The sequence below is a fragment of the Acipenser ruthenus genome, chromosome 34 (genome assembly GCF_902713425.1).
Source record: "Acipenser ruthenus chromosome 34, fAciRut3.2 maternal haplotype, whole genome shotgun sequence".
Classification (NCBI taxonomy): Eukaryota; Metazoa; Chordata; class Actinopteri; order Acipenseriformes; family Acipenseridae; genus Acipenser; species Acipenser ruthenus.
The window spans coordinates 3,442,034-3,455,575 of NC_081222.1; the positions used below are offsets into that span (position 1 = coordinate 3,442,034).

Below are 13,542 nucleotides of genomic sequence, written 5' to 3' on the forward strand. Positions count from 1 at the left end.
TCCAGTCCAGGGCAGGCTTGAGGCATGGAGACTGAGCTGCTCCCTCCCTCACCCCCCTAAGAGAAAGGGTGCTCCCTCCAGTCCAGGGCAGGCTTGAGGCATGGAGACTGAGCTGCTCCCTCCCTCACCCCCCTAAGAGAAAGGGTGCTCCCTCCAGTCCAGGGCAGGCTTGAGGCATGGAGACTGAACTGCTCCCTCCCTCCCTCACCCCCCTAAGAGAAAGGGTGCTCCCTCCAGTCCAGAGCAGGCTTGAGGCATGGAGACTGAACTGCTCCCTCCCTCCCTCACCCCCCTAAGAGAAAGGGTGCTCCCTCCAGTCCAGGGCAGGCTTGAAGCATGGAGACTGAACTGCTCCCTCCCTCCCTCACCCCCTAAGAGAAAGGGTGCTCCCTCCAGTCCAGGGCAGGCTTAAGGCATGGAGACTGAACTGCTCCCTCCCTCACTCCCTAAGAGAAAGGGTGCTCCCTCCAGTCCAGGGCTGGGTAGTGCGAGTATTATTATTATTATTATTATTATTATTATTATTATTATTATTATTATTATTTTATTTATTTCTTAGCAGACACCCTTATCCAGGGCGACTTACAATTCTTACAAGATATCACATTATTTTTTCATATAATTACATTATTTTTTACACGTTAATTTTACATACAATTACCCATTTATACAGTTGGGTTTTTACTGGAGCAATCTAGGTAAAGTACCTTGCTCAAGGGTACAGCAGCAGTGTCCCCCATCTGGGATTGAACCCACGACCCTCCGGTCAAGAGTTCAGAGCCCTAACCACTATCATAATATTTTGATAGAAGTCAGGGCTAAGTTTGTCGTGCACACTATGTTTCAACAAACATAAACACAGTGTTACTGACAGCACAGTAGCACAGCGCACAGATGTTTATCTTATCTCTAGCTGGAACAGTTCATCTCACCGAAGTGATATGATTAATTTAGCAACAGCAGTGGTGTAACCTTGCCTGTGATTAGTACCCAGACAGCTCTAAACAGTAACTGAGACAGGTTCCGGCATACAGCACTTTAAATAAATAAACCTGTTTATTTAATTTTAATAACTGTAATCAGACCGCTGCAAGGAAGTTGGTGGCACAGCGATCTGATAAACAGTTATAAAAATAATCTAAACCATTATCGGCACCCCAATCTATCCCTATATGATGCAGTTCAAGAGACACCATGTGATGCAACATGGGTGGAAGGAAGCAGAGTGTTTAAAACATTCAGTAACTTTGCAGCTCGGAAAGTGGAAAGTGCTGTAGCCTGATCCTGTGCTGCTCTTGAAGGAAAGAAAGAAGGAGAGAAAAAGAGGAAAGAAAGAAGTGAAAAAAGAAAGAAAAAGAGGAAAGAAAGAAGTGAAAAAAGAAAGATAAGATAGAAAAAAAGACAGGAAGAAAGAAAGAACCCAGGACATGTTTTTTTAAAGGGGTTATAGTATTTTTTTTTACAAAATGGCCAAAGAACAGTTTTATGTCATACGCAACCCGACAACAGGCAAGATCAGTGAAGACACCAGTAAAAAGGAGAAACCGAAGAGAGGTAATGTTAACACATGGATTCATTCGCTCATTTACTTCATCCTTTTCTTTACTGTATATCAGCCCCCTCTCTCTCCCTTCCTCCCTCTTCCCGTCTCCCTTTCTTTAGACACATTACTGATTGATTTCACATTTTATCAAATAGAAATATTTAGTTTACATGAACTCAACTGTAATAACAAAGTCTCTGCTGTGTAATTACATTGTTATTAATGTAACCTCACAATAAAACACAGCCAGCACTACTGCTGTATATAACAATAATAATAATAATAATAATAATAATAATAATAATAATAATAATAATAATAATAATACATTTCTTATGGTTAGCAATACGACGGTCTTTCATTAATTTCTTAGGGCAATATTCTAAAATCTTTTTTTTTTTTTAAATCTTAAATTAAGAGAATAATACCTCAATTTTTGGTGCTATTCACATTGTTTTTTGGGTTGTGGTATAGAAAACTTTAAAATATGTTTTTTAGCATTGACTTCAATTAAAATGTCTATCCCGTAATTTACATTGCTATGAATCTTATTGAAAAAGTAAACAACAACACATATCTACAGTATAAACACACACACACATACACACACACACACACTGTGAAATCAGTGATTGTACAACTCAAATTGACCAGTAGATGTGTGAAATATTGAGGAAACTCAAACATGTCATGCATTCACTAGGGATTGTATAGAGTCACTGGCAGCACTGCATAGATGACCCGCAGGGTCAGGGCTGCTGAGAGCCCTCACGGGCCCCGAGGAAGGACGCTATCATTATAATTCCCAAGCAGTATTTTCATCGATTTGGACTCTATTATAATTCTTGCTTTTTTATTTACTCTTATGAATTCTATGAACATTTTACACGCACTTCTAGTTTGAACTGCATGCTCATTTTACACGCACTTCTAGTTTGAACTGCATGCTCATTTTACACGCACTTCTAGTTTGAACTGCATGCTCATTTTACACGCACTTCTAGTTTGAACTGCATGCTCATTTTACACGCACTTCTAGTTTGAACTGCATGCTCATTTTACACGCACTTCTAGTTTGAACTGCATGCTCATTTTACACGCACTTCTAGTTTGAACTGCACGCTCATTTTACACACACTTCTAGTTTGAACTGCATGCTCATTTTACACGCACTTCTAGTTTAAACTGCATGCTCATTTTACACGCACTTCTAGTTTAAACTGCATGCTCATTTTACACACACTTCTAGTTTGAACTGCATGCTCATTTTACACGCACTTCTAGTTTGAACTGCATGCTCATTTTTGGAACTGTATTATAATTTGTGCATTTCCTTTGTGTTTCTACTCTATGGAGATTTTACGCGCCTCGATCGTGTATTACATTTTAATTTGTTTCAAGATGAAGTTGATCCCCATATGTTTGTTCATTTTGAATACTACAAGTCTATATGTGTCTTGTATTTTGCATATATTCTGACTGTACTAGCTTATAAGAATCATTTTAAAAATAACACTATTATTGATTTGGACTAAATTATGAGAGCTGATGTTGTAATAAATACAGTACAGCAGCTCCTTTATTAGTACAAATCTATTTTCTTTTTAATTGTGTTATTTTGTATGAGTTTATACATGTATCATACTTTCACTAACATGTGACAGTGAATGCCTACAACACAGTTCAATACATTCACTAAACAGGCCACTGGATTTCACTTTTACTGTAGCATATATATATATATATATATATATATATATATATATATATATATATATATATATATATATATATAATGTTTAAAAGGAGATATAACAGCAGTGTATAAAAATGAAATAAAATGTAAACACCTTTTTTGGATGTACACATAATGTTTAAATGTTTAAAAAAAACAACAACATTAATTTCATTTCTACGATTAAAACGATTTGCGTGAACTCTTTGGAGTTGGAGAGGTTGCCCTGACGAAACTGCATAGTTAACGTGGTTTACTTACACACACACGCACATAGTGACTGAAGGGAGTAGATTTGATTCAAATACTTTAATTATATAACAGAACGAAGGTGCTGGAGAACACATCGCTATCACACGCGTGGCTGTCTGTAAGGATTAATTCAAATATTTGCTAGACGCCATTGATACTGCCTTTATAAAAGTTTACCACGGTATTTTTGCACAGTAATTTTGCAGTTTTCTCAATGCATTTCCTATGGTTATTCTATGCATTTGTCGTAGTTTACCCTGGTTTGCCATGTATAATATGCTCTACTATACCCTTCTGGTCTTTACCATGCTTTCACTGTGCTTTATTACACTATGTGCTTTTACCATAGGAATTTTACAAGAGTGAATTTGATATGCATTTCAAATTATTATGTCAGTATATTACAACTCCCACGGCATGACACATACAAGAATACACTGTGATATAGGCATCTCACAGACTTCTCGTTCAAATGCTCTATAGTTTAAATGTTTTCAATAAGGTTTTTTATTTTATTTTTCTTACATTCAGCCACCGTCTATAACGGTGTCCGCTTTTTTTTGCAAGCTGTTTAGATGCAGACAACAAATCCTAGCATTGTAACATGGACCCGACACAACTAACATCAAATAATACATCACGTTTAAAACAGCAAACCTGTCTTTGTTTTACTCCCTGGAAGTAGTTTCTATACCGGTATTTTTATTACAGTGTTAATAATAATAATAATAATAATAATAATAATAATAATAATAATAATAATAATGTTTCAGAGTAATATGATGCCACCTCGATCTGTTACAAATATTATTGCTAATCAATATTAAACAACTCTGGTTGTATGGAAAAGTAGATACATCCTTAAAAAAAAAAAAAAAAAAACTTACATTAACCTTGTTATTTATAATTATATATACATGGTTCTTCATTAGTACTGGAAAAATATTTTTTATTTTTAATCTTGACAATTTAGTGTCATTGTGTTCATTTGAGGACAGGCGCTTTGTAATTTCTTAACTGGCATCTACCCGTTATTTAAATGTTCTCTTTAACTATACTGTTATGAAAAATTATTGTGTTAATCGCAAAAGTTAAGTCTAAATGTAATGTATCAAATAACATAAATACATCTTGTGTTCTAGTTAAAAATCTTGATTCTTAATGGGTTAATAACTGAACAATCGATCTTAATGTTGTTATGTTGTTATGTACTGAATGACAAGGCATCGTAGAGATATCGCAAACTTTAAAATAAAATAAAAACTTTTATATTAAAATCAATCTCAGCAATACGAGGACAAATACAGCTGATGCAGGAACATTTTTCAAATGAACGCGAATTTAATGCACTGCAAGAGCTGGCATTTTTTTAATACAGTGCTTACTAATTTAACTCATACAAGTAATTGATGACGTTTTAATGGTCAGCAGCTAACCTGTGTGATTAGTCGGTTAAAGCCTCCAGCTCAGCAATCACACACCCCTGGTCCTTTCTAGATTTCTAATACACAGCTGAGTGGTGCCAGTGCTTTCAGCCGCGAAGCTCCAGAGTTTAAATCAATCAACTCAAAGATTTTAAAAAAACTGCATTTCAAGTTACAAAATGAGAGATAAACAGCCGCACTTACTTGACCTGCCTTTCATGAAATACCTGCCACTGTGTTTATTTCCAGCTGTGGAACGTTCCCTTATAAAAGTTTACTTACAGTATTTTTGCACGCTTTTTGCAGTGTTCCCCCATGCTTTTCCCATACTGTGCATTTACCATAGTTTACCCTAGTTTGACATGTTTATTAATATGTTTTACCCCACATTGCTTTTCTTTGCTTCCTCTGTGCTTTATTACACTTTGCCGTGCTTTTATAAAGGTCAACAGGAGTTTTTCTCCTTTTGAAAAAAGCTGAGTGATTTACTCTTTGCAGTAAGTTTTTGATTTAAGATTAGACTGATCTTTTTTTTTTTTATCAGGCTTTTGCTTGAATCGTGTTCTGTAAGAGAGACTTTTGCGAAGCTTTATAAGTGCAACTGGCACGGCACGGTATGGTATTGTGATACACAACTAATGACAGCCTTTTATTTATTTATTTATTTATTTAAACTCTACAGCTAAGCCAAAAGTTTTGCATCACCTAGAATTTTAGGATTGAGGCATAATAATAATTATATATATATATATATATATATATATATATATATATATATATATATATATATATATATATATATATATATAAATAAATAAACAATTTTTAACATAAAAGAAAACTACAAAAGGATACTGCAAAAGTCTACCGGAAGCCATATAGCAGTACAGTATTTCATGTTAGATTTCAAAATGTCACATTTTTTCAATTTTTTTCATGGAAACCTACAGTAGCGGTGTGTAATTCAATGTTAACACTAACCAGCAGGTTTCATTCGACTTTACGAAGCAAAATGAGTTAATTCTGTAGACTTTTGGACATATTTCCATAGCTGTATATGGAAAAGACTGAAGAAATATTCACTACAGTAGTTCCTCGCTAAACTTCACACGTGGGGAGACAGACAGGTTGAACGAAATCAAATAAAAAATCGCGCACACACACATTTATAGTGTGCAACTTATTTTAAATTTATAAATCATTGCGCTGCAGTAACATTAATGTGTTCTCTGTACACACTGCATTAGGTGCAAATATACATCTGTACATATTTCTTTATTTTTTATCCTGAATGAAGGTGAAAACTTGTCATCTTCTGCGGAATGCCAGTCTGACAGGCGAGGCTGGGTCCTGACCGTCATCCTGCTGGTCGTGTTGTCCTTCATATTACTGGTCGTCATGGCGACCAAGTGTGAGTACCTTCATCTACTTTCAAAGCGGTGTAATCAAAACACACGTGAACTGCTTGTGCCGTTTCGCTTTTATACGCGAGGCTAGGCTAAATGGTCAGTTCATTTTCCAATTTAGCCTGGCCACAACCCCCACAAGGATGGATTTACCCCCTGCCCCTCCAATTAGCACAGGCCTCTCATTTAAACCTGTTTTCTGCTGTAGTTTCAGGCGTGAAACATGAACAAAAGCGACTGGACAAGGAGGCGATGAAGTGCAGAAGTGAGGGTACGTACCTCTACAATGTTAAATGTGTATTAGTGCCCTCTGAGGGTGTTTACAGATTTCATTTTTACATCAAAGTGCAGCAGAACCACAGAGTTACTTGTAATGGAGGGTGTTCACACCCTTATTAAAGTCTCCCATAGTAAAAGCATGTGCCATATATAACACAGTGAAAGTATAGGGAAGTATGGTAAAGCATATTAATAACCATGGCAAACCAGGGTAAACTATGGTGAATGCATAGTATAACCATGGGAAAAGCATGGGGGCAAACTGAAAAACTTTTATAAGGGTAATACTGAAATGTCTGTGACATTTGTATGATATATACATTTGTATAATTGTATAATTTTCAAGGGTTTAATGTATATGTGTTGTGTCAATAAAACTTTTACATCTGTAACATGAGGAAATATAATAAGGAAACAACAAAGCTAAGCCAGGAGAGCAGAGGGAGATCTGCACGTTTTTTTGGCTCATTACCCTGTTTTCAGTTTCAAGTGGCCTGTTCGGTTGATCTGAGTTTGTAACTTTGGTTTGTACATACAGAGCAGGCAGGAAGCCCGCGCTTTTTAAGGAGATTCATTTACTAACAATGCTGAATGATGGTGGAGCATTTGTTCTCTTTTTTAACCAAAAAATAATTTTCTTGAGTAATGACGGCCAAGACTGGTACAATATTCATTGCAGAGTTGTCCTTGCAAGCCTCAACCAGAAAACTATTTTTGACGCTAAGAGAAAATGTCAAACCCAGTCACTCCGCATTGTTGTAAGTGGATCATATTTGGGGGACCACAGCACTTGTGGGACTGTTTGTTAAAATGTCCTGCATATTTTTAAAGAGGAGACGATTTTCTATTCAAGGATACCAAGATATTTAGCAAGCAAGTAGCCTGAATTAAGTTATCGGGCAACAAACTCCCCATCCCCAGCTGCGCTGCTTTCCTAGAACATTTCGGGGGACCATTCTACTTGTGAGATGTCGTGCATCAGTATTTTGCATATTTGTAAAGAGGAGACGGTTATCTATTCAGAGATACCAGGGTATTTAGTAAGCAAGGGGTCTGAGTGAGGAGACATGGGCAATACAATCCCCAGCCCTAGTCTTGCTGTAAATTATTTGTTGTTGCCATAATTTGTACTGTATATAAATTCAGTGGGACAGTTTACAAGGTTATGCAGCTCAAACTACATTAAAAAAAAAAACACAAACAAAACTGGATTTGACCCGAAGGAGCTGAATGCCATTCGACACTCCCCTGAGGTTAATGGTGAGCTGGCAAGAGAAAGCATTTGGAAAATATAATCCCCATGTTTCAACACAAGTGTGTTTTTACTCTCTGATTGCTCCTAGTGAAAGCATTCAACCTCAACATTGCGAAGAACCAAAAACAGGTCGCACATCAGCTGGAAGAAATGGAAGCAAACAGTAAGTCCCTGTCGTTACTGGCAAGGTCTTACCTGAAGAGCCCAACCTCTTACTGTATCCTCGACCAACATGACAGCTGATCGTTCTTTTTTTTTTTTTTTAAGGATCTGTCTTATTTCAGGAAATGGAAAAACTGCAAAACGATTCCTCGAGCAATTTAGCAGAGTTCCAGAGCGGTAAGTCAGAGCTCTCCCTGCTGCATTTACCAAGGATGGCCAAAGTTAGCTCTTCCACTCCTGGGCTGTGTTCCAACCCTCTTTAATTGAGACAATTAAACCTCCGTCCAGACCCTGAAGTGGTTCATTATCTCATTTGACCTGATACACCTGGAGTGGAGTGGCCCTCCAGGACCGTGATTGGACCCCCCTGGCATATATGATACCTGCCTCATTTCAATTGAATTCAGATAGAAGCTATTCATGCAGAGGAATCGGTTGATCCCATCGACCCCTAAGATAGGGGGACGGGGGGGGGGGGGGGGGGGAGCTAAGTGGCTTAATAATAATTAATATCCACCAATTACAGCAGGGCTTCTCAACCCCAGTCCTGGGGACCCCCTGTGTCTGCTGGTTTTCATTCCACCTGAGCTCTCAGTTACTTAACCAAACCCTTAACTAAGCGAATAATTTGCATAATCTGACCTTTTTAATTGTTTTCAGCTCTTAAACAGTTGGCGATTTTCAAGTTAACGGTAACATTTTATAAGTAACTTAATCTGCAACTTTTTAAGAACTGAAAACAATCAAAAAGCTAAAATTAAGCAAATTATTAGTTCAATTAAAGGTTCAGTTAAGTAATTGAGAGCTCAGTTGGAATAAAACCCAGAAGACACAGGGGTCCAAGGACAGGGTTTGGGAAGCCCTGAATGCAGTACTATTTCATTGCACAAATCTACAATCATGTTTATAGTTAATTTACTCTCTCAGTTCAACTGATTTTTAAAAAGCTTCCTAAATACTGTCACGCATTCTTTTTACAGTTTTGAAGAGCGTTCCTTCGGAGCTGTGGCGTGATGTGTTGAACGAGATTAAAGACGCCTGCACCAGGACTGAAAATGCTTCAGGTAAAACAGGGTGTAAACTACAACTAAAATAAACAAGTACGCCAGTGCTCACTAAAAAAAGAAAAAAAGAAAAAATCCTCTGAATTGTCAGCTGTTTAATTTAGGTTTAAACAAACTTGCTTAATATCACTCTGGTTAATATCACACCCTGTTTATTATCACCATTTTGAAATGTCCCGTCCGCCAATGGAAACAGGCTCCTGATAATATCACTGTAGTTGATGTCACACTGCGCTTCATATCAAGGGAATGTAACACAGTCATAGAATTGTAGCCTTGTGGTCACATGACCACCCAGCTTGACTTGTGGAGATCAAAGGTGTGTGCTCAGTGTTTTAAAATGAAAGAGTCTCGGAAACGAAAAGATTTAAACAGAGCCGTGAAGGCTGAAATAATTGCTCTATCAGTCAATGATCTTAAAGATTCTTAAAAATAGCAATGCAATTTTGGGTGCCGATCACAACTCTCTAGTGGCTTCTACTACTAAAAGAATCCATACAGGAAAGCACGAGGAGTTAGAGAACTTGTTACTGTGGTCGTTTGGTTTGTTCGGTTATTGACAAACTCCTGATAATGCCAAGTCTAATTGTCTCAATGTAGGGCAGCAGTGTGGAGTAGTGGTTAGGGCTGTGGACTCTTGACCGGAGGGTTGTGGGTTCAATCCCAGGTGGGGGACACTGCTGCTGTACCCTTGAGCAAGATACTTTACCTAGATTGCTCCAGTAAAAACCCAACTGTATAAATGGGGAATTGTATGTAAAAATAATGTGATATCTTGTAACAATTGTAAGTCGCCCTGGATAAGGGCGTCTGCTAAGAAATAAATAATAATAATAATAATAAAAAAATAGTATGCTCAGTCCCTTTGAAGGGGATTTGACTGGACTTTTTTTCCATGCATTGTACATGAATACTCCATGAACATTCCTGGAACGGGTGTAAACAATTCACTTGACCCTTCAGGGGCTCATCCGGGTAATTCATACAATTACTACAGTTCTCAATGAAACCTCATGAAGTATCCTCTACATGCCCCCTGATTCTGTCGCTCTGAATAACTAGTGCTGAAGAATGCCCTTAGCAAGCTTCACTGGAAACTGGTGCTTCTCTCCACATACAGAGATCTATTTAATTGATCTAAACAGAAGATACCTTAATATGCTAATGTTCAATATTAAAAACAGGATCAATGCTGGCTGACACAATTACAGCGGACTCACTCTCTCTCACACACACACACACACACACACACACACACACACACACACACACTGAGAGATGTTGGTTTTCACACTGTGCCCTTTCTATTAATGATTGAATCGATTGATTGAGATCCAGCCGTTTAGATCAATTGAAGAGACCCCACAGTAAGTAATACTAAAGTGTGAGTCACGTACGTGTCTGGGGATACACATGTTGAAAGCCTGTCCTCTCTCTCTGTGCAGGGTACACATGCCAGCCATGTTCTGCAGGGTGGCACCACAGTGGCAGCTGCTACTACTTTTCAAAGCAGACCAAAAACTGGATGGAGTCCAAAGATGAGTGCGAAAGGAAAGCCTCTCATCTGATTATCATTAAGGACCAGGACCAACTGGTAAATAAGACAGCTTTTTAATGAGGCACTGCTAGGGGATTAACCATGATGCCAAACACACCTCTCAGAGTAATTACAATCTCAGATCTCAGGCTGTTCTAAGTTTCACAATTCCTAAAGACCGTAGGGAATTTGGGGAAAAAAGGCATTCAGTTTGCTTGGAATAAACTTTTGGATGAACTGAAACTCAGTGTGTTGATATCTCTAAAGGAACTGAAACCAAAAATGTATGTAGGCCGATGCTTTTTAAATTATTTTTGTAATTTTGTTTAACTTATTTGTATAGGTTGTGGTCATTTGAACTTCTGTTTTTTGTATGGTATGACACCTTCTTGATCTGTCTCCCCTTGAAAAAGATCTCAATCTCAACGGGACTTTCCTAGTTAAAGAAAGAAAGAAATTATTCAAACACAAACGCTTTATACTCTGAAGTGTACAATACTTAAAAGGTAAGTCTTTACGCTGCGTCACCTGACCACACACACACGCACACACATACTAGGAACCTTCACAGCATGTTCAGGTTTCACTCTGTGAAGCTGACACTTTATCAAGGTCTTGTACCGAGAAGCTTGTGAAATGTGAACACTCACAACACAGAGCTGTGTCAGATCTAGTAATGGTAAGCCACAACTTAGGAGACTTCAGGGTCGTTAATGATTTTTTTTTTTTTTTTTTTTACAAAAATACCCACAAAAATGCGGGTGTTTACTTTACAGGACTTTGTATTTGGCCAGATGAAAGGCAACAATTTCTGGATTGGACTAAGCGACAAAGACATTGAAGGAAACTGGATTTGGGTAGACGGTTCCAACGTTACAATACCGTAAGTCATTTCTGTCAGGTCACAAATTGAACCACACACTTTAAGCATTCATTCATACAACTTATATGTTATTATCACATGGTTCAAGGTTTTACCAGGATACAACTCTGCACTTTTTCCCCCAATTCTTTCCCCAGATTTTGGAGTAGCGGTGAGCCAAACAATGCTAATACAAATGAAGACTGCGTCGAGGTTTTACCGAACCAGGCGACATGGAACGACATTTCATGCGATCAACTCAAACACTTTGTTTGTGAAAAGAAAGCAGTGGCGTTTTTCATTTAATTAATGACAAATCGTAATGGTACAGAACTAGCTATGCTGCTGCGTTAATGTTCGAACTAGTTTCTTGCTTGCTCTTTCTTGTTACAGTCATTTCAGAATTGGTCTTTGTCCTTGAACGGTGGACTGTTTCAGCACAGACGCAGCCATTTGAGTTCAGTGCCTGATTTATTTTATTCCTAATTTTCTACAAAATGTCCAGTTCCTCTCAACAGCTCAGGAGACCTAAAGGTCAGCGGTTTTTACTTCCAGTTGTATAAATAACCATTTTAAAAGATCTGAGGGTAGTGGTGTAGAAATGATTGATGTGTGAATAATTTTACAGTGATGTGTTCTGGAAGTTATTTAAAACTTATTAACATGTTTTCTTGTTCATTTAATTCATTTCCAATGTTTAAAATAAATAAATAAATAAACTGTTTTATTTATATTGTTTTGTGTTTGTATATTATTTTTAAAAAGCTTTTGTGTTACGTGTGTGTTTGAGAGCTGAGAAGATATAAGATGTAATAACTACTGTAGTTTGAAGCTGCTTCACTATTTGCCTGCAAGCAAGCGTCATTTCAGAATCTCACTGCTTTAAAAACATATATGGTGTGATCTTGAAGAGCAACTTGGTACAGGTATAAAATACAAGTAACGACATATCTGAACTAAAGCACAGTATTCTTCTTAATGTGTAGGTTCTATCATGTTCTGTTGCATTCGACTCACCCAGGTAATCTTTTACATGGCTGGCAATCCTTCATGATACAAATCAGTGAAGTGTCTTCTGATTAAAACCCAAATCTAGTGGACAACCAAACCATGTGTTTACCAAATAAATAAATCAATCAATCAAGAAAACTGAATAGACCTTAGTGTTCTGTGAAACTGTTTCCCAAAGTTAAAGCACATGAGTGTGATAAAAGCATGGTTAAGCACAGTTAAGCACTGGACAGCACTTTTTTGACCTGAAAAAAGAAACAAGGACCAGGGGTCACAAATGGAGATTTGATAAAGGGTCATTCAGAACAGAAAATAGGAGGCACTTTTTTACACAGAGAATTGTGAGGGTCTGGAACCAACTCCCCAGTAATGTTGTTGAAGCTGACACCCTGGATCCTTCAAGAAGCTGCTTGATGAGATTCTGGGATCAATGAGCCACTAACAACCAAACGAGCAAGATGGGCTGAATGGTCTCCTCTCGTTTGCAAACTTTCTTATGTTCTTACAGCCTAGAGAGGCATGGTAAAGCATATTAAAAAACATGACAAGCCAGGGTAGACTATAGTAAATGCACAGTATAACCATGAAGAAAGCATGGCAAAATCTACAAAATTAGTGTGCAAAAATATCATGGCAAACTTTAGTAAGAGGGGAACGTGTGTGTGTGTGTGGGTGTGTGTGTGTGTGTGTGTGTGTGTGTGTGTGAGTGAGTATTCTGTGTGGGTGTTTGTCTTGTCAAGGTGTTTGTGAGTGTGTAGCACAGTGTGTGTGGGTGTCTGAGTGTGAGTATTCTGAGTGTGTGGTCTGTGTGAGTGTATCACGGTGTGTGTGTTGTCTCAGTCTGTGTGTATAATGTGTATGCTACTTCCAAAGTTTCCCAACAGTTCTTCCTGTCAGTGTATTTCGAAATGCATCAAGGCCAGGATCTGACCAGGACAGAAACATTAACACATGTATACCGAGTGCTCTCAAGCTCTCTGTACGAGCGCAGTTACTTATTAACCTATACCAG

At 37.8% G+C, this 13,542-nt stretch overlaps 1 protein-coding gene across 3 annotated transcripts; it reads left to right on the top strand.

Moving 5' to 3' along the window:
* The first annotated feature begins 1,063 nt into the window (after positions 1–1,063).
* Positions 1,064–12,250, top strand: LOC117402000 (C-type lectin domain family 17, member A-like). Of its 3 annotated transcripts, XM_059007074.1 has the most exons (9): positions 1,088–1,554; positions 6,252–6,365; positions 6,569–6,631; positions 7,983–8,057; positions 8,162–8,233; positions 9,037–9,120; positions 10,566–10,714; positions 11,434–11,540; positions 11,678–12,250. In XM_059007074.1, the coding sequence occupies exons 1-9, from the start codon at positions 1,467–1,469 to the stop codon at positions 11,823–11,825; spliced, it is 900 nt and encodes a 299-aa protein (XP_058863057.1). In that variant the 5' UTR covers positions 1,088–1,466; the 3' UTR covers positions 11,826–12,250. The 3 variants fall into 3 exon arrangements, 2 of the variants coding, with proteins under 2 accessions (XP_058863058.1, XP_058863057.1); XR_009310141.1 differs by lacking the exon at positions 11,678–12,250 and having other exon boundaries at positions 1,064–1,554; positions 10,566–11,163; XM_059007075.1 differs by lacking the exon at positions 7,983–8,057 and having other exon boundaries at positions 1,083–1,554.
* Positions 12,251–13,542: the final 1,292 nt, after the last annotated feature.

Coding starts and splice junctions, on each gene's coding strand:
- LOC117402000 (XM_059007074.1), top strand. CDS start 1,467: ATGGCCAAAGAACAGTTTTATGTCATACGCAACCCGACAACAGGCAAG. Junction 8,234..9,036: donor TTTAGCAGAGTTCCAGAGCG/GTAAGTCAGAGC, acceptor TTCTTTTTACAG/TTTTGAAGAGCGTTCCTTCG. Junction 11,541..11,677: donor GGTTCCAACGTTACAATACC/GTAAGTCATTTC, acceptor TTCTTTCCCCAG/ATTTTGGAGTAGCGGTGAGC.